Here is a 20545-nt window from a genome sequence, read left to right as displayed (position 1 = left end):
GCATATTTTCTGAAAGGGGCTGAGTGAACATCCGGCCCTGCATTTATTTTACTCTTCCTTTATATCTACTCACTCCGTCCATAAAACATGTTAGACGTTTGTCAAAATTTAGATGTATCTTGAATTCTTGATATTATTTGACGAGATACACCCAACATTAGATAAATCTCAGATGTATTTCATGGATCCGAGAAAGTAAGTATGGAAGGAGTACTTATTAAAGGATGCTCTGAAGTACATCCTTTTTCACTTTAGTAAGACATTTTGGTATACCTAATTGAGAGTACAAATTGAACTCCCAAAACGACTTAAATTTGGGAACTGAGGAAGTACATTATACTCCATATTTCCAGATTAATTAAAGTTGTAGCATTGTCTTATGTAAAAATTCTTTTAATTCTATAAAAAAAAGTATGTTAATATCTGCAATTTTGAATATGTATATTACGGAAATGTTTCCTATGATGAATCCAATGTTGTAACTAATTTAGCATTGTAGATGTTAATACAGTTTTTCTATAAATTTGATTAAATTTAAAGAAGTTCGGCTTAGTACCAAGTTAGAACTTCAATTTAAATAGAATAGAGGGACTAATATGTATGCATCAAAACATCATTGCCCATCCTAGACGGTGATAAAGCATGTGCATTGCCGCTCCAACTTATCATGGCCTGTACAACCATACAAGCCATTTAAGCTTCGCCATTGCAACATGACGCATCTTTCATTGACTTATATTGATCGTCACAAACAAAGTGTGCCCACCATCGGACATGGTATTTTTACTCATAGGTCTAAATACACCTAAAAATGTATTTTAAACATATTTTAATATGTTAAATCTGATAAAAATTCTGGATGTATATCCGAACATACTACGTTCGTACATAAAATTTTGTGAGGAAAAGACATTTTGTATGGGTTGTGTAAAAATGACAAATAAATGTCTCGTGAGAAACCATTTTAGAGCACTGAAAATGGTCTTCTTTATACAAGTTACAAAAAATGTCACTCTTTTGTGAAATTTGTGTGCGGACATAGAATGTGCAAGTGTACGGTTAGAATTTTTCAATTTTTTAAATCATTTTAAAATAGTTTTTTGAATAATGGGTGTTTATGAGCCGAAATGATTTCCCCCAATCATCTTCTTTCAGAGATGTCACACTATTTTTTTTACGAAACACAGTAGAGACATAGACGCTCACACAGACGTACATACGCGTACCCCTATGAACGTACGCGCACACACCCTATCTCTATGAGAACCTCCGAGAGATTGAGTAAGCTATTGTTGCACTTAGTTAACAGAATGAAAATTGTTTTTTTTACAACAATTGCATGGAATTTGTTGTGTTATTAGGGTATTTTGCATCGAAGGTTTTTTTAGAGCTTTTGCACAGAAGATGATGGTCCACGGGCATGCTATACTGTTGCAACACTCCGAACTGGATCTTGGATTGGGCCGGAAGCAAATGGCCGCTGAAGAAAGAGAACACAGACCACATTTTCTCTCCTCCAAAAAAACACATTTTCTCTAAAAGAAAAAATCTTCTCCTGTCCTCTCTCCTCTCCGACGATGCTTCTGATGAGGTCCGCCGCCGCCGCCGCCGCACCCTGCTCCCTCACCTCCATGCTCCTCCGCCGCTTTACCACCTCCTCCTCCGCTTCCTATGCTATCCGCCGTCACGCCGCCGTAGCGCTCTCTTCCCTATCCTCCTCCTCCTCTGCTAGATTCACCACCTGGTCGCCTCCCCCTCTTTCCGGCAGCACCCGGACCAGGGGATTCGCGTCCTGGGCGTCGGCGCCGGGACCGGCGGGACCCACTGAGTCCCCCATCACGCAGTCTATGGAGACCAAGGTACTTCTTACCACCCCGACCTATTGCTTATAATCTAGAGTTGCTCTTACATGTTTCTGTTGCTCTTGTTATCCATTCTTGGCAGATCAAGGAGCAGCTGGAGGCGGACACTGTCACCGTCATCGATGCTTCAGGGGATGGGCGCCACGTCTGGTAATTTGTCGTGCTTTTACCCTGATTGCAGCTCCATCTTCATATGCCAAGAATACTCCTTGCTATTTGATTAGGGTAATATAGGTCCTCGAGCTATCCATGATCATGAATTAAAACAATTGCGAAAATTGAGCACTAAAGGGGAGATAGAGATGACAATCCAATTTAATGCTCCAAGATTGATGCCAGGTTATCGACCTTCATTTTCTGCATCAAACCTTCTCTTATGGATCTGGTTAAATGTTATCGAGCATTTCCCATACGTCCATTCCGTGTAGAGGCATGTTATCATTTTTCATCTAATTCAAGAAAATTGAAGATCCTACTCAACTTCATACCCTGCCTTTTTTGTCAGCATGCCTTGTTAATACTTTTGCGTAAATCCTCTACCCTCCAATAGTGTTTAACTAAGTAGTAACTCTACAATTACAGAATGCCAGATAGTCTACTGCCAGTATGTTTGCTTAATCATGATCCCTTTCATTCAGCTTACTACTAGTATTAAGTTTGTGAGGTTGAAGTCCGGAAGAGGACTAGTGCTCTTCTTATGATTAAGTTTGTGAAGTTGAAATCTTGAATATGCCTAGTATGTTGTAATTGGATTAGTCCAAACTTACTTTGTAGTGACTTGCATTCATGATAATTGGACTGGCATAAGATTACTTTAGCTACCTTGGTATGTGTACCTAAATGGCTAAACCATGAGTTGTCCAGGAAAGCTTGTTATCAACAACAGTGCGAGGTGTAGATCTGTTTATTGTGTATAATCAGCCAAGTTGTACTATCTCTGAGTGAATGCTTATCTCTATCTCTGCCACAGTTTTTTTCTCCTGTGGATATCAATGCCATAGAACCGAACTGTTAGACAGTAGTAGATCCAATACACTAGAGCGCATGTACAAAGAGAACATGCAAGAAAAAGAATATGGATTATAAGGCAGTGTGTAGATAGAAAATGATAGTGAGGATTCTTGACTCTTCTTTTCTTTCCGCTACCCTTTCTTGGAAGTAATATCAGTTATCTGTTCCTGAGTTGGCAAATAACAGTATGTTTGGATCAGTAGGGTGCTTATGCATTTTCTAATTATATTATAGGCAACTTTTTTAGATTGTTTGCTTAGATTGATGCTTAACCGATCCCGCTATTTTTCTTCTGTTGTAATTCTGAAGTTAGTTTTGTCCCTTTTCTTGGCCTCAGCATAGACGTTGTTTCGAAGGCATTTGAGGGAAAAACTGCTGTGAACAGGCAAAGAATGGTTTACAAGGTTATATGGGAAGAGCTTCAAAGCACTGTCCATGCCGTGGACCAAATGACCACCAAGACACCAGGCGAGGCAGCCGGCAACAAGTAATCGACAAAATCCATATGGCATAAATCGAATTTGGAATGCTTTTAAACTGTTGTACACCAAGACTAGGTCATGGGCAGGATCAAGATGAAGACTTCTTGTTTCTACGATACATTTTTTATGTACACAGCAACTGATGGTTCAGTAATTTGGGGCATAATTGGCATTACTTCCAAAAGAAATTTAACTTTTGGATATGAATACCATTTTTTTTATATGATGAAGGAATGCTTGTCCAGATGTGTTCAGGATTAGAATTTTGGATACAATCTTTCTATGGTTTTCATGCGACTGTGTGATCTTCATGTACTATCTTCGATTCCACCTGAAGTGTGTATCTTTGCTGGCCTTTTTTTTTGCAAGGGTAAAGTGGCTTTATTTATTGTATAATGGTAAAATGGATAAATCGTTTATGTTGTGCAAACATCATGGGCATTGTAGAAGCTGAGGCAATTAAATGTTCCCTTAGATGGTGTTTTGAAATGTCAAGAAGGTATACATGTAATATAATTTTAATTAAATATTAGGTATTTAGTGCTTAAAAATTTTGCGAATATATTTTAAATTTTTGCCCTTTCTGCAAGACTAGGCAAGGGCAGCTAACGTCCAGCGAACCAAACATGTCAGTTACGGAGTCTGTTGAAACACTTAAATCTTTTCCTCGGTGTAGTACAACTTGAACGGCCCTGCCAAAAATTCAACAGTGAATAGAAATGAATAGCTGCTGAACCAGGGCAGTTTACCATCTTTAACATGCGAGATATTTTCCTGAGGAAGAAAATCTTAATTATCTTCTCTCACGACGTCGCTATATAGATAGCAAATCCAACACTTTGTACAACAGCAGCAAAGTCAACATCACCACATTACTATATGTTCCCAGTCAACCATTCTTCCACCTGAAGTTCCTAAACAAACATGTTGTATGCGCAAGCCCCCAAGAGAAAGTTCCTAGATAGTAGTACTGGTTAATTTTTCAGAACGAAATGCACAAGGAACTGAAACGACTAAGCTCCCATGTTCATCTTGTCGTCCTGTGCTTCATTTGCAGCTTCAACTTTTGGAGCAGCCTCAGCATCCCCCATCTGCACATCTGAAACTGAATCACTGTGGGTGCTAGTTGGGGCGGCTGGTACGGTTGCAGCCGGCTTGTCCGTTGGCTCTCCTTGATCTGGGATGGGAACCATAGTCACCTCGGCAGTGTTCACATCCATCATCTTGTGCGGCTTTGGGGGTTTCTGCTCAACAGGGCTCTTATCAAGCACAATAGCATTTTGAACCTCTGCCGAAGCTGCCGCTCTAGCGGCATGCAAGATCTGGAACCTGTAATCAGTTTCTGGTCGACGACACACCTTCCTCAGCGGAACAATCTCCTATCACACCAAAAGAAATGTGAGAAATTATAAAGTGAGTTAAACAGCGCAATTTAATTTGACAAGGTAGTAAGACAATTGTGACTATAAATGAACAAATCATATTATTTTACACTACTGATAAAGGGCACAAATTAAGGGGTGGTGGGGCCGCGAGGGACAGTGGCCAGGCCCGCTAGTAGCAGGGGGCAGGGCGGTGGAGGCCCATGGGTAACCACCACCTCTACAGTCGCGAGGACCTGGTCGAGGAGGAAGGCTGGTGCGGGGAGCCTCCACGCGGGCCGACCCAGGGGTCGCGCCGGTAGTAGAGGGCAGGATGGTGGCTGATGCGGGCTGATGCGGGCTGGGGGCAGCGCTGGCCACAGAATGCGAGGCCGGTGATGGGGGGTCAGTGCGGGCAACCAGGATCGACGCACACGAGCGGAGGGAGTCGTGCGGGAGGAGGAAGAGGAAAGGGAGGGATAGGAAAAAAACAATATTTAAGGGCTTTTTCCGGTATATATTCTGGAAGGGCACTCTAAAACAGTTTTTCAGCGCCCAGCGCCGCCAAGGGTGCAACATTTTAGGTAAAACAGTTTTTCAGTGCCCTTTATACATGTATTAAGGGTGCAGCATTTTAGGGATCCGCTAGAGATGCTCTAACCTGTGCGTCCCGGCCATCTATTTTTCGCAGAGAGGCGCCCCGCTTGCTGGGCTTCGTCGTGTGGACCTGTGAAGCATCATCTGTTGGACCCACCCGCCTCTCTGCATTGCCTTCAAGCTATTGCCATCATCTCAACATCAGGGGCAGCTTTGGTCTAGGTCGTCACTGCTGCTCTTTGGACCATCAAGCCATCAGTGCCATCAAGCAGACCTAGCCTACCTGACCTGGCATCCCATCCAGGCCGACTGCTGAAGCCCGTCGTGTATGTATGCTGGCGCTTGGCTCTACCTACCCCAACGATGCACAACTCATGCCCCATAGAAACCATTTCCAAAATCTGTCTCCGACGTAGCCTAGCCTAGCCGCCAACGAGCTCTACCTGCTGAAGCACTTCGTGTATGTATGCTGGCGCTTTGGTCTAGTTTCCCGTTCGCTCTCACGGGCCACTTTGCAGACAGCGAGGCATCGAGAGCCTGTCACCCCTGTCCAAGCGCTGCATCGAGAGCCCATCCCTGCAATGGAGCAAAGCGACTTTGCAGACAGCGAAGTGCCTGATTCTCACCCATGTGAGGCGCCCGAGGAGGATCCCTTGTCAGGGCAAGTCTCGTCCCCACCACCCTCCATGGCTGCCGCGGGACCCACCCAAGATGCGGTTCTGGAGGACGCTGACACGCACGATTCAAACCTCGCCAGTTTCCCGCTCGCTCTCATAGGCCACCTTTGAGGTGCCACCATCAGGCCCACAGCCCAACACAGCGGATGCTGCATGCATGGCCCAGGATGGTGCGGTCCCACCTCGCCCACCATCTTCCCTCCCCCCTCCCCCGCCCCGGCCGATTCGCCTCGCCACCGATCACGCTCCACCGCATCAGGCCGCGCGCTACAACCCAGGAAGCACCGCTCCCGTCCATCAACCGCGGCGGCCTAAACCTAGAGAAAGCCGGTGTCGCTCTACACCTTCACTGGCTATGGTTGAGTCGAACGGACCCGAGCAGAGCCTAGCAAGGTCTCAACCTGCAGTTCTCAGTTGTGGAACGCGCGCTGTTCTTCGCCTCCACGACACGGTCCTTGGCGACACGGCGCTGTTCTGGGAAGATCAATGGCTAGACGGGCGCTCCATCAGCGAGATCGCACCCCACCTGTATGCGTGCGTCCCCAAGAACAGACGGCACATCACAACGAGATCGTTGACAGCCTGCTCAACCACTCCTGGGCGCGCAACATCCATGGCACTATCGGGATCCCGGAGATTGGCGAATATCTCCTCCTTTGGCATCAGCTAGAGCCCGTGCAGCTGTCTAACCAGGCCGACACCCTTACCTGGAAGTGGAGCGACAGCGGAGTCTACTCCGCCAAATCTTGCTACAACACCATGTTCTAGGGATCGACCCACTTCAGCGCATGGAAGCTTACCTGGCGCACCTGGGCTCCACACCGCATCAAATTCTTCCACTGGCTCGCCAACCTGGACAGATGTTGGACGGCCGCGCGCATGCAACGCCTAGGGCTCCAGCACCACCCTCGTTGCCTCCTTTGCGATCAGGAGATGGAGACTATGCAACACCTCTTGACAGGTTGATGCTTCTCTCAGCAGGTCTGGTTTGAGGTCCTTGCCTAGATGCACACTACTTGCAACCCTCTTGAACACGACAACTCACTCCAGACATGGTGGCACCGAGCACGGCGGAGCTCCCCAACCCCCAGCCATAAGGGCCTGGCTTCTATCACCCTGCTCATACCCTGAATGCTTTGGAAACATCGCAACGACTGCGTGTTCAATGGAGCTCAACCCTCCATCAGCACTGTCGTCAACAACATCAAGGAGGAGGCAGCCCTTTGGGCAAGGGGTCTTCGCATGATCTTACCACCTGGGATGTCCACTAGTTCACCCTGTATTTTCATTTCCACCCGTGTTGTATCACCTCTTAGGGGGCATGTAACTGTAAACCTTCTATCTTTTCAATGAAATGAAATGCAAAGGCTTTTTGCGTTTTCTCGAAAAAAAATCTGTCTCCAATTCAACCTATAGATTTGATTGATTCTATATCTGTATCGTTCAACCCCGTCCAGATCGAAGAAGCATCCCGTCCCCACTACCATCCCATCCAAATCAAAGCAAATTCCAAGCCCCACCACCAGCCTCCTCCCACGAGTCTATCCACTGGCCCTCCTCCGCCAACTACAAGGCCGTGGACCGCCGGTGCTCACCGAAGTCTTCCTCACCCTAGCCGTGGACCACCGGTGCTCACCAAAGTCTTCCTCACCCTAGCCAGACTGCCGCTCTTCACGGGCTTGATGCTCTCCCCGCCGGCCCACCATTCTCGCCAAACCCCTTGTAAGCACGGGAGCAGATCTAAGTGAAGGCAAGATCCGCCGTTCCCATCGGAACTGCTCATACAGCTCTTCGTGGGGCAGCTATGCTGCAAAAGAAATCATACTGATGAAGGGGAGTCAGAACTAGTCAGACTAGAGAAAGCAGCCTCCATTGAAGCAGCACAAAGTTGTGGAGGAACAGCTACACCGTGTTGCTACAACGTGGACAGCACAAATGTCGAAGGAACCGCTTCAACGTGATGCGCTAGATATCGCTCTAGGGGCGTAAGCTAGATATCGCTCTAAGGGCGGGGTTGTCAAGAGTTCAATCCAAACTCTCAACACAAGATCTAATCCAAGATATTAAAACAAGAACAGAAAGTTCTCTTTATTGATAGGTAGATCGTACGTAGTCTTAGTCTGGGTACATATGTAGAGGCTGGACCTCTATTTATAGGTTGCATGAGCCTTCACTCCTTAGCTCTACTCACAACTAGAGTGTTCTAGAGAACACTATATAAGCTAGGAAAAAAGATACAAATATTCTAGTTACAACATATAGCTAGAACATGCTAGAAACTACTACAGCACATGTGACTCAAGGATTCTATTTCCTAGAATATAGTAGAAGTGTGTAGAAGCTAGTACTAGACCTTACTTCTGTTTTATGTTAATTTTTTTTCTCTACTGTCCCTCATCATCCTCCACTGGTTGTTTAGAACTCGACCTCGAGTTATCTTCATAAAGTGCTTGTTCTGGATGATAAAAGGCCAAGTCTGCCACATTGAATGTGTGAGATATTCCCATCTCCGGGGAAGATCTATCACATAAGCGTTATCATTTATCTTCCTTAGAATAGAGAAGGGTCCATATTTTCGTTGCCTAAGCTTTCCTTTAACGCCTAAAGGAAGTCTTTCTTTTCGGAGGTATACCATCACTTTATCACCAACTTGGAATGATTTCAGCCTCCGTTTGCAATCAGCCAACTGTTTATACTTCTGATTTTATGCCTCCAAGACGCCGCAAATTTCTTCAAATAGTTTTGTGTAGTTCTCAGCAAAGGACAAGGCTGCTTTTGAGGTTCCTTTTGATGGTAGCTTCAGCAGATCCACCACATGTGTTGGAACTTTAGTGTAGACAATAGAGAAAGGACTCCTTCCTGTTGATCTATGGTTGGAGTTGTTGTAGGAGAATTCAGCAAGAGATAAAGCTAAATCCCATTGTCCCTTTTTATCACCGCAAATGCAACGAATCAGATTACCCAAAGACTTGTTCACCATTTCTGTTTGGCCATCTGTTTGTGGATGAGCTGTAGTAGAAATTTTAACTCGGTGTTGAATTGCTTCCACAAAGTTTGCCAAAATGCAGCAAGGAACTTGCTATCACGGTCTGAAACAATGGACCGTGGAACCCCATGAAGTCTAACCACTTCTCGGAAGAATAAATTTGCAACATGACGAGCATCTGTTGTCTTGCGGCATGGGATGAAATGAGCCATTTTGGAGAATCTGTCCACTACCACAAACACAACATCATTCCCACGCCTTGTTCTTGGCAAACCCAAGAGGAAGTCCATAGAGATATCCTCCCATGGAGTATCAGGAATAGGCAAAGGCATGTATAACCCTGAGTTTTGGACCTGACCTTTGCATGTTTGACATGTGGGGCATCGCTGAACAAACTTTCCAGCATCCCTCTTCAATTGTGGCCAATAGTAACGAGCCTCTAGATTAGCGATAGTCTTGTCACGTCCCACATGGCCACTAAGATCACTTGAATGGAGCTCTCTAATCAACTTGTCACGTAGAGAACTTCTTGGGATGCATAACCGATCACCCTTGAAGAGATAACCATCTTGCACTAGATAGTCGTCGCCTAATGGTTGGTCTCTTAGGTGCTTTACCCAAACATGGCCAAAGTCTTCGTCCTCTTCATACAACTCCTTTATTTGATCCATGCCTGGAAGTTCAGCCTCGAAAGAAGTCAAGAGGCATGCACGACGACTCAAAGCATTGGCGACTTTGTTGGTTGTTCCAGATTTATGCACAATAAGGTAGTTAAACCTCTCCAAATATGCTGCCCATCTTGCTAGCATACGATCCACATGCTTTTGATTTCTAAAATGCTTCAAGGATTGATGATCACTGTAAACAATGAACTCCTTAGGCAACAAATAGACTTCCCAGGTCTTTAAAGATCGGAAAACAGCATACAGTTCTTGCTGATAGGTACTCCACTTCTGTCTTGCTTCGCTTAGCTTCTCACTAAAGAATGCAATTGGTTTTCGTTCTTGAGATAGAACAGCCCCAATGCCTACTCCGCTTGCATCGCACTCTGGCTCAAAAGTTTTAGTGAAAGTTGGTAGTACTAAGACAGGAGTTTGTGAGAGTTTTTCCTTTATCTCCTTGAAACTAGTTTCAGCAGATTCGTTCCATTGGAACTTTCCTTTCTTTAGGCATTCAGTAATTGGTGCCATGATGGTACTGAAATTTTTCACAAACCATCTATAGAAAGTTGCAAGGCCATGGAAACTTCTCACCTCGGAAATAGTCTTTGGAGTTGGCCATTCTCTAATTGCTTTAACTTTAGAGTCATCAACGTGAATGCCCTCACTTGTTATGACAAAGCCCAAGAAAATAAGTTTTGTTTGAAGGAAAACACACTTCTTCATGTTGACATAGAGTTCGTTTTCCTTTAGTACACATAGTACCTTACGGATGTGGATGCAAGTGTTCATCTTCATCCTTGCTATATATCAAGATGTCATCAAAATAAACCACAATAAAGTGGGATAAGAAGGGTCGAAGTACCTGGTTCGTCAAGTGCATAAAGGTACTTGGTGCATTAGAGTCCAAATGGCATCACCATCCACTCAAACAACCCTTCCTTTGTCTTAAAAGCTGTTTTCCATTCTTCCTCGGGTCTAATGTGAATTTGATGATATCCGCTCTTTAAATCAAGCTTTGTGAATACTCTTGCACCACTAAGCTGATCTATCATATCATCCAAACGGGGAATAGGAAATCTGTACCTTATGGTGATCTTGTTGATGGCTCTACTATCTGTACACATGCGCATAGATCCATCTTTTTTGGTGTGATCAAAGCTGGTACGGCGCATGGACTAATACTCTCTCGAATGTGCCCTTTATGTAGCAACTCCTCCACCTTTTCCTTGAGTATATCATGCTCTTTTGGGCTCATTCGGTAGTCTGGCAGATTAGGAAGACTTACTCCCGGAATGAAGTCAATTCGATGTTGAATTCCTCTCATTGGCGGTAGGCCTTGTGGCTCTCCAAGTATGCTCTGAAATTCAGCTAGTAGGTCATGTACATTTCCTGGAATCTCAACCTCCGATTGCACTTCTCCTTTCACAACAAGTGCAGCACACAAATTTGCCTCCTTCAAGTCTCCCATAAACTCATTAGAGGTGGGAGAAATAGTTAACATACTTTTCCCCTCCTCTTTAGAGCTATTACAATCTGATTGGTTGGGTAGAATGATGATCTTTCTCTTGTTCCAAGTGAAGGAGTATGAATTGTCTTTCCCTATATGTGTGGTATCCACATCAAATTGCCAAGGTCTCCCAAGAAGAACATGGTTGGCATCCATATCAACCACATCACATAGTACATTTGAGCGGTAGTACTTGCCCAAAGAGAGTGGCAGGTTACATTGTTTGGTGACCCTCATATTCACCCCTTTCTTGATCCATCCAATAGTGTATGGGTTTGGGTGATCACGAGTCTCAAGTTTTAAATGGTTCACCAAATTTTGGGAGATGAGATTTTTCGCAGCTGCAACTATCAATTACTAATTTGCATACCTTGCCATTCACCGTGCATTTGCTCTCAAATATTTTCTTTCTTTGTGTGTTGTCGGGCTGCGGTGTTGAGCACAAGAGGCGTTGAATCACACATACCACCTCTTCTCCCTCTTCTTCACAACTTGTCCTTCTACATCTTCAGATTCATATTCTTCATCATCTTCACCATCATGGATTGTGGTGTTGACAAATTTCCTCAATGGGCATTTGCTAGATGCATGTCCCTCTTCACCACATTTATAACACTTTATCACAGGCTTAGTCCTGCTCTTACCACCAACTTGGTTTGGGGCAGGTTGTTTTTCCTTGAGTTGAGTGGTCTTTTCTTCCACATTATGGGAGTTACTCCTAGGTGAGGCTTCCGTATCAGAATATGGAACCTTACTTGCCTTTCTTGTTTTTACCCACCTCTCGGCCTTTAAGGCTAGAGCTTGTGCTTGATCAAGGGACCAAATTTGCTGCATCATTAAACGATCCTGGATAGCATCACTGAGACCATTGATGTACCTTGCAACTTGTTGATCTTCTGTTTCAGCAAGGTTGCACCTTACTTGTAGCCTTAGAAACTCATCTGTATATTCTGAAACAGTCCTATTTCTTTGGGCACAATTCTGGAACTGAATTAATAGGATATGATCATAATCTGCAGGCAAAAATCTCCCCTTTAAAAGATTCTTCATTTACCGCCAAGATCGCACACGAGGTTCTCCTCTGAGTCTGTGGTCTTCTTGAAGGCGATGCCACCATGCACAAGCTCCTCCTTTCAGCTTGTATGTGACCAAAGAGACTCTACGGTCTTCTGGAATATTCATGACTTCAAAGAAAGTCTCGACCTCGTACAACCAATCAAGGCACCCTTCAATATCAATATTTCTATTGAAAGTAGGGATCTCATCTTTCACCTTGTATGTATCCTTCGCATACGTAGTGTTGGGTACTCTTGGATGTGCATAGAGGTCAGGTTCTTCAAAGCCCTCATCATTTTCTTCATCTTCAGAAATTTCATCATAAGTTGGCCTTCTTGAGGTACGCCAACATGTGGTTGAGATGTTTTTGCTCCAAGATGACCTCCCTTTCTTCTCCGCTAAGCATCTTCACCATCCTTTGATGATTCTTCATCATTGGCAGTAGGAGGAACACCCTTTCTGATCATCTCAACTAGCTGATCAAATCTTCGGTTAAGGTCTTCACGCAACGCTTGGATTTGTTGTTCTGCAGCATCCATTCTCTTTCCCAACTCCTCCATTGCTTGTTGCAACTCGCTCTCAATGAGGGAACCACAACTTGAACGGATCAGCAAGCAGCATAAAGTTGTGTAGGAACAGCTCCACCGTGTTGCTACAATGTGAACAGCATAAATGTCGAAGGAACCGCTTCAACGTGTTGCGCTAGATATCGCTCTAGGGGCGTAAGCTAGATATCGCTCTAGGGGCGGGGTTGTAAGAGTTCAATCCAAACTCTCAACACAAGATCTAATCCAAGATCTTAAAACAAGAACAGAAAGTTCTCTTTATTAATAAGTAGATCGTACATAGTCTGAGTACATATGTAGAGGCTGGACCTCTATTTATAGGTTGCATGAGCCTTCACTCCTTAGCTCTACTCACAACTAGAGTGTTCTAGTGAACACTAGATAAGCTAGGAAAAGAGATACAAATATTCTAGTTACAACATATAGCTAGAACATGCTAGAAACTACTACAACACATGTGACTGAAGGATTCTATTTCCTAGAATATAGAAGTGTGTAGAAGCTAGTACTAAACCTTACTTCTGTTTTATGTTAATTTTTTTTCTCTACTGTCCCTCATCATCCATGGACATGTTAGTTATGGCAGCAGACCGGTTTGATAATGAAAGCTGGAGTAGAGGTGGCAGCGGCCAGAATCAAAGATGGATGCAGCCACTGTAGCCAACAAAGGAAATAGAATATGGATGATCTAGAGCCCAAGCTCATCCGTGGCATCACCAGTGCTACCATTCCGAGTAGTGGGGCTGGAGAATAGAGGGGGCAGGCAGCGGTTGATGGTGAGGTCCTGGGAGAGGTAATCTGCCAGGGGTGGCTGCTGTAGTCAGATATTGCTGACAGTGGTGCTGGTTGCGGTCAGGAGATCATAGCTGGAAGGGCTCTCACTGGGTTAGCAAAGGACCATGGTGAGCTTTCAATCTATTCATGTGGACACATGTTAGGAAGAACTGCAGTAAATTCCATACAGGTCAGATGGACGGCGGTCTGGTTTGGGCAGCCCGGGTTGTAGTTGTCCCCAATTCATGCAATCAGAGTGAATGCCAATGAACAGTTCTTTGTACAGGCAAACAGCTGTGGAATTATAACTAGAATTCCAGGATTCCATCCAAATTCTGACATCCAAACAAGGTTTAACACTGCAATCCGAGTGAATGCATGAATACTGTACTGTTAGACAGAAGGAGAATTACCTCAGAGTAATCGTGATCATAGCGAACAAGAAACCTACAGCGGCATCCCCTTACATCATGCCTGCGTCTTTGAGCATCAAGAACACGAGCATCAAAATAGAGGGCCTGCTCTTTGCCTTCCTGATCAATTCAATGCAGAAATATTTATTCATGTGAGACATCAGCTCGAGTAAATAATAGCACTACATTATAGGACAGCTAACTCGCATGACAATAGATTGGTCATTTGTTCAACTTTACATCCAATGACCAAAGCATAAACAGAAATAACCAAATGACAGCATTCCTTATTCAGACCCTCAAGAATACTCTAATTTCAATATAATTATGTCTTCAACTAGCAGTGAACTGCATGCATATTTTATCTCAATACTCTAGTTATGCTCTCGATGTTTGTGCACCGACAACCAAGAAACAGCTTTCTTCGTCAGCCCTATTTGACAGTTGGTGGTTGAAGACTTCCATTTTGCAAAAAAAAAATATTCACACTTTGAAAAGAAAAAAAGAAAAGTATTGGATAAATTCACATCCAATCTTAGATAAAACTCAACTTTAGCACTCAAAACAATATGATATAAATCAAAACATGCAGCGCTTTTAAGTAAGAAATATATAAATCTTGCTCTACAATACTGTAAAATGAAAGAAAGGAAGTCTGAATAGGTAACGTTCCCAATGACCAAATCCAATGTGTACAACACTCCTGATGATCAGGCCATTTACACCTTCACTAATATATGTAAAAGGAATGCTGCCAGTTAGTCCTTGTGGCATCGAAGTGAAATTCCGTTTTGAAATATGGTTACCACTAATTTAGAAATAAATGTAAAAAGCAATGCTGCTGGTTAGTCCTTGTGGCATCAAAGTGAAATTCCGTTTTGAAACATGATTATCATGAATACAGAAAGCAACAGGAAAGTGATGCTGGACATAATATCCTGTTTATTGTTGCAACTACAGCATTACTTTATTATAGTATAAAACAAATGCAGAACTGCATCTTAATTCTTAAATGATAGAGTAAAGCCAGCCAACAAATGTTGCCAACCACAAAATTTTGAGAACTCACAAAATAGAATTATAACTTTTAGAAGTCTAGACAAAGAAGAAATAAGGCAGTTTATTCTATGTACTGCAGATCCTTGAGCGTCATAAAAAAAGACAAGGTGAAAATATTTAAATTGATCACGTCTCTTAAAAAGGGACACAATCAATAACTTGGCACAAGAAGCAGTTGCAATCTGTCTGCCATGCGCACTGCAGTCAGAACAGAAACTTCGAAGGACCCAACATTTTTGGGAGCTGAAATCTGACAGGCCCATCACTCTATCAGATGGCAGGAAGTGACAGAAAGGAAATAGCTTGGAAGTCAACAAGCAGAGCTATTAAGTGTACAATATAAAACCATAGCTGGAAAAGTTGCCAAGGATAGGACACATGTTGCATAGCTAACAAGCTGGCTTGACATTTCAAAGAACTCACGTAGACAACAATTCTCAAATTGTGACAATGCTAGCTTGCAAAATCAGATGAAAATAATGGTTTAAGATGACAATACCTGAAAACAAAGAATGAGGTCCCCAGGAAGCACAGCAACACATTCTGTAGCTTCACATGGAAGTGAGCGCTGTCGCACACATTTACGAACATTAATCCATTCATCCTCTTCTGCCCCAAATCCAGAAAAACGAACTCTTACTTCCTGAAACACAGAAAATAAACAGGTGCAAACACAGTTGGTGTGAGGCATAGGTAGTAAACACGCTGTGGAGGACGACAACCACAGAAAATAAACTGGTGCAAAAACAGTTGGTGTAAGGCATAGATAGTAAACACGCTGTACATAGACATACATAACATAATGCTTGAAAAAGAAAGGAGTCTAGTTTTTCACATCGACTATTTAAAGCTGTGCAAATAATCCTTAAGATTGGTCTGGGCAGTAATCTGCTAGTTTGAAGTCAAATAATCGATCTTTCCCAATGGAAGTTCTGACTTAACTAGCCACATCAAGAAATGCTTCTCTTTGTTCCTTTTTCCGCTACTCAAGTCAGCTGACAGTACACCAGCCGCCACTTGAACAACACCAGGCACACCTATCACTTAGTGCTTAGGTAACACCACACCAACTGATTCAGTGGGTACCACAAGCATTCCCATGTAAAGCACCACAAGTTCAAGTGCCATGCAGAGGTACTCTGTATCACCAACCCTTGAGTGTCTGTCGTGCAACTTGCCCCCAAACAAGTTTGCCTGCTCATATGTCTGAACTCTGAAGTGCATTGCACACTGACCACACACAGTTCCCCAAAGGTGATGCACTGTACAATTTGGCCAGAAGCGAACTCATTTGGATGCAAAGCAATTTTCATGCTACGGCTGTGAAGCTTTTGAAAAAAAAAAAGGCCATGACCTTCCTTTGGTGTTTGTGAAGTTAACAAAATCAACTACAGATAAATGAGGAACGCAGCTATCTATAGCTTCAGTTCTAGCAAACTGCCTTGAATAAAACTGCCAGAAATGTATGAAGCAACATTATCCATATTTAACAAAAGTTTTACAGTCATTACCGGGTCTCCTGTTTCAAACAACCTGTGTGACAGGAAGGCAGCAACATCATACCTGTAATAAGAAAGATTGATCATGCATGCAAATCAACAAGGCTTTTTAGAAAATAAAAGGTAAATAGATGGCTCAATTACATCAGTATACAGCATAGAACACTCCATGGTTAAAATTCGAAATCATGTTGAATGAACAGGGATGTCTGTCACATCATCCAGCCACTAATTGGTCAGATGCAATTACCAAATAAATACCAATAGTATTATTTAATGGATACGATTGGATGTATTTGTTAGTGCCCAATTGAACAAGAAAACTGCAGCCATGGTTTGATCTTGAGTTTGAATTGAGATCTAACTTGTGGATCAGTAATCCTATATACGAAGGACCATGTGTGACCTTTGAAATCAAGCAATGAAACACTTAAGAATTCTTGAAGCATCAGGGGTCGCTTCCATGTGAAGGAGAAGCCCAGGTGCTGGTTGAAGAGGGCGAGTGCACTAGTATAGTGTCCCGATATTTGGGCCATTACCCTACCAATTATTCCACTGTGGACTAAGCTTCATATCATTTCATAACAGACGCAAACAGGGTGTTATGATGCTTAGTTAGTGAGCAACACCATGTGGCAGGCTTTGACTTCACCACACGGATCTTTTGTTTGGACATTTACCCTACCCAATCCTCCCATTGTGAACCAACGTTCATAGTATAGCCTACAAGGTTGATAAGTTGACAACCTGGCCTTCTGGTAAGCAACTGGACACATGCCAATGCGCACTATTTAGCTCATTTGGGTGCATTATTAAGGGGAAGGCATACAAATTTGGCAGAAAGTGGAGCGCCCACTCCCCACCCATGTTTCCACAAAAGAAGAAAGCGCATACACGTAAACACACGATATGTGAGATCAAATGAGAAAGGGGGAAAATAGGTAGATCTACATACCATGCACCATCTCTAGCTGACTTTGCTTCAAACTCGACTTGGCCAGCATCCGAAGGATTTTTACCTGATTGTTAACAACTCCATCAATAACCAGAGGAAGAAAAAGCAACAAGATAAATGGATATCAAGTTTCCTGGCTGGACTGTGGGAAAACTAAAATCTTCCATCTACAAGACACTGAACAATCATCATATGTGGCCTGCAGTTGTCAAGAAAAGACGCGGGCGCACGGATCGCGTGTACAGTGACTGTTAAAATGAGGTTCAACGACTGCGATAAGGGTGTCGACAAGCTTTGATATGGTCCACAAGTAACTACAGACTGTGAAGTACCCCAAAACACGCTAAACCCTAGAGCGGCAAGCACAGGCAGAATCGCTAGAGATTAAGGGGGGCACCTACACCAAAGCATAAGATGTTGATGATTCCTGCACAAATTTTGCACCACTAAAGCATTACCGTCATCATCCCCATCCTAAGCAGCAGCGGGATTACATGGCAAGGAAATAAAGATGATATTAAAATCAAGTTATCTCAGTATTCAAGAAGCACCTGGGTGGGATCCGGAGTGGCCAGAGGAAGACGGCTGAGCCCTAATGAAGGAAGCCGGGTGGTGCTCCTCGGCCCCCGTGGGCAGCATCTTGCCCTGCGGCAGCGGCAGCGGCGAGCCCCGGGTGGTCCTGGAGCGCTGTGAGTACCTCCGGTTCTGGAACCAGTTCCAGACCTGCGCCCAGCCGCAAAGCCACACAGATCGGAATAAGACGGGCCCATCTCCTCTCGTATCCCCAGGATGGAAGGCAATTAAATTCGAACGAATTACTCGGATCTTTCTTCCGCGACGGGGCGGGGGGGCAGGAAAAGCTACCTGCTTTGGCTGGACGGGGATCTTGCCGGAGCGGGCGGGGGAGTTGGTGAACTTGTCGGCGAGGCCCTGGATGACGTCGCGGTGCGGGATGGCGTTGTTGAGATGGCGCAGGCGCTCCTCCATCTCCGCCACCTCCGCGTGCGTGAACCGGAACGCCGGGCCCCCGGTGCTCGGCGGCCGCCCCATCCTGTCTCGGCCGAAGCTCTCCTTCACCGTTGCTGCCGCGGCTACGTCGTTAGAGGGGAAGATCCGACGGATAGATCGTCGGAGAAGGACGCTGGCTGGAGAGGCGGGAGGAAGTGGAGGGTGGAGAAGAGAGACGTTACCAGTTCAGGCAGGCAGCGGTGCCTCGACGGGCCTCGAGCTCTTGTCTGTGTGCCGCTGCCCGCTGCCTGTGTTGCCTGACCCCTGCCCTATTTCTTCTTGGAACCGGGGGCTAGCTCATGTGGCACGGGGCTGGACATCTGTCATGACTCGCCAGCGTGGAAGATAAAACAGGCCCGCAATTAGTTCTGTTTGGTTTGCACGATTTTTTTAAAAAGGAAACAACAATATAATGTCATAACATGTCATGACATGTTAAATCTTATAGATATACAAAATATTGGAATCAGTAAGTTTTTTTCCAACCGGGCTTCCACCCCTTTCCATTGCATTAACGGAAATATAAGGTTCTGAGAATTGCAACTAAAAAAAAGGGGTAGGAGAAAGGAAGCGAGTCGGGGCAGTATCAGGAAACCCCCTGTAGACATTCGCCATCGAATGCCTACTATGGGGCGAAAACCTGATACCACCATCTAGAGTATAATATCACAGGTTTACACAGATTCCGGGAAGAACTACCAGCAAGCCAGGAGACAAAACACAAAACGAAACATAGCTACGCTTCTTTGCTTGGAAGGTGAGAAGAAGTTGAGCAGTCAGTCTTCAGCACATCATGTCCCTGTAATCATCCGCATGGAGCTTGGACCAGCAGCAGTAGTTCGGCTAGCGAAGACGGAAGAAGCAGTACGCATCAGCTTCGCGGCGCCATCAGCCAGACAACTTTTGTCGCTGCCCTCTTGAAGACCTGCCCAGTACAACAGCAAAGAAATAGAGAAAAAGGAAATCTCACTAGGTGATCTCAATATATGATTCTCAAAAGTAACTTTGTTTATAATGTTCCAGATAGCCCAACAGATAGAAGCAACAAGGGTCACATAAAACTTCTCCATGTGAGGAATATATGAGTGGAACCAAGCAATAGCCTGCCAGAAATTATTGGGCACAGAATGGGCACCCATTGTAGTACCAAGGACACCCAAACCACTTTCGAGGTACTGCAAGTGAAAAAAAAGGTGGTCACATGTTTCAACCTAGTTACAAAAGGAACATAAGGGAGATCCTGTCCAATTCCTTTTCCTCATGTTCTCCCTCGTCAGGATAGCATCTTGACAGAGTTGCCACATGAAAATTTTATTTTTCAGAGGCAATTTTGCTTTCCAAATCCAACTATTACTAGAGCCAGCAAGGTTTTTTTCAAGCATCTTGTAGACTGATTTGGTAGAGAACATGGAGTTTTTATTAAGGGACCAGGAAATCTTATCATTTTCATTAGATAACGATAGCATACCAATATTTTCGATAATGGAATTCCATTGAGCAAGCAACTCCCCCACGGTTGTTCCATGAAAGGGATAACAAAGTTTGCATCAATAAAGGTTTTAATAGAGCAATCTTGGAGTTGACAGAGGTCATATAAGGCAGGGAACTGTTCGCAATAGGGTCGGTTATCCAGTAAAGGATCTTTCCAAAGTCTAGTAATGTCTCCATTCCCCAAAATGACTTTCCTACCAGCAAAATATGTATCTTTAACTTTAAGGAGTGCTTTCCAGCAAGGGGAGTCGTTGAATCTAGTTACAACAGTAGCTACTATTTTGGTTCTCAAGTATTTAGCTTTAACAATATCTTGCCATAGGCCATTCTCAGTCTCGAGCTTCCACCACCACTTACAAAGGAGGCTGATATTTTGTTTTCTCAAGTCCTTAACACCTAGACCACCTTTGCCTTTAGATCTACAAACTCTACACCATTTCACCATATGGTATTCTCTTTTATGCTTCTTACCGTGCCAAAAGAAACGGCGTCTATGTTTATCCAACCGTTCAATGAAGGTTTTGTTTAACAAAAACATAGCCATGATATAAGAAGGAAGATTGGACAAGCAAGAATCAA

General features: G+C 44.0%; 2 protein-coding genes across 3 annotated transcripts; one reads left to right on the top strand and one right to left on the bottom strand.

Moving 5' to 3' along the window:
• The first annotated feature begins 1504 nt into the window (after positions 1 to 1504).
• Positions 1505 to 3647, top strand: LOC127317000 (protein BOLA4, chloroplastic/mitochondrial). The gene is made up of 3 exons (XM_051347515.2): positions 1505 to 1859; positions 1945 to 2012; positions 3211 to 3647. Exons 1-3 carry the CDS (start codon positions 1578 to 1580, stop codon positions 3362 to 3364), a joined length of 504 nt encoding a protein of 167 aa, XP_051203475.1. The 5' UTR covers positions 1505 to 1577; the 3' UTR covers positions 3365 to 3647.
• Positions 3648 to 4124: 477 nt separating this feature from the next.
• On the bottom strand, positions 4125 to 18785 carry LOC127316998 (protein SAWADEE HOMEODOMAIN HOMOLOG 2). Of its 2 annotated transcripts, none has more exons than XM_051347513.2 (8): positions 18658 to 18785; positions 18332 to 18549; positions 18019 to 18190; positions 17468 to 17531; positions 16525 to 16576; positions 15513 to 15656; positions 13955 to 14074; positions 4125 to 4734 (listed from the first exon to the last, which is right to left on the bottom strand). In XM_051347513.2, exons 2-8 carry the CDS (start codon positions 18515 to 18517, stop codon positions 4369 to 4371), a joined length of 1104 nt encoding a protein of 367 aa, XP_051203473.1. In that variant the 5' UTR covers positions 18518 to 18549; positions 18658 to 18785; the 3' UTR covers positions 4125 to 4368. The 2 variants fall into 2 exon arrangements, with proteins under 2 accessions (XP_051203473.1, XP_051203474.1); XM_051347514.2 differs by having other exon boundaries at positions 4125 to 4731.
• Between the last annotated feature and the right edge of the window lie 1760 nt (positions 18786 to 20545).

Source organism: Lolium perenne, chromosome 7, assembly GCF_019359855.2.
Source record: "Lolium perenne isolate Kyuss_39 chromosome 7, Kyuss_2.0, whole genome shotgun sequence".
In the NCBI taxonomy this organism is placed as follows: domain Eukaryota; kingdom Viridiplantae; phylum Streptophyta; class Magnoliopsida; order Poales; family Poaceae; genus Lolium; species Lolium perenne.
The sequence above is the reverse complement of the archived record's forward strand: the minus strand, read 5'-3'. Positions and strand labels throughout refer to the sequence as shown.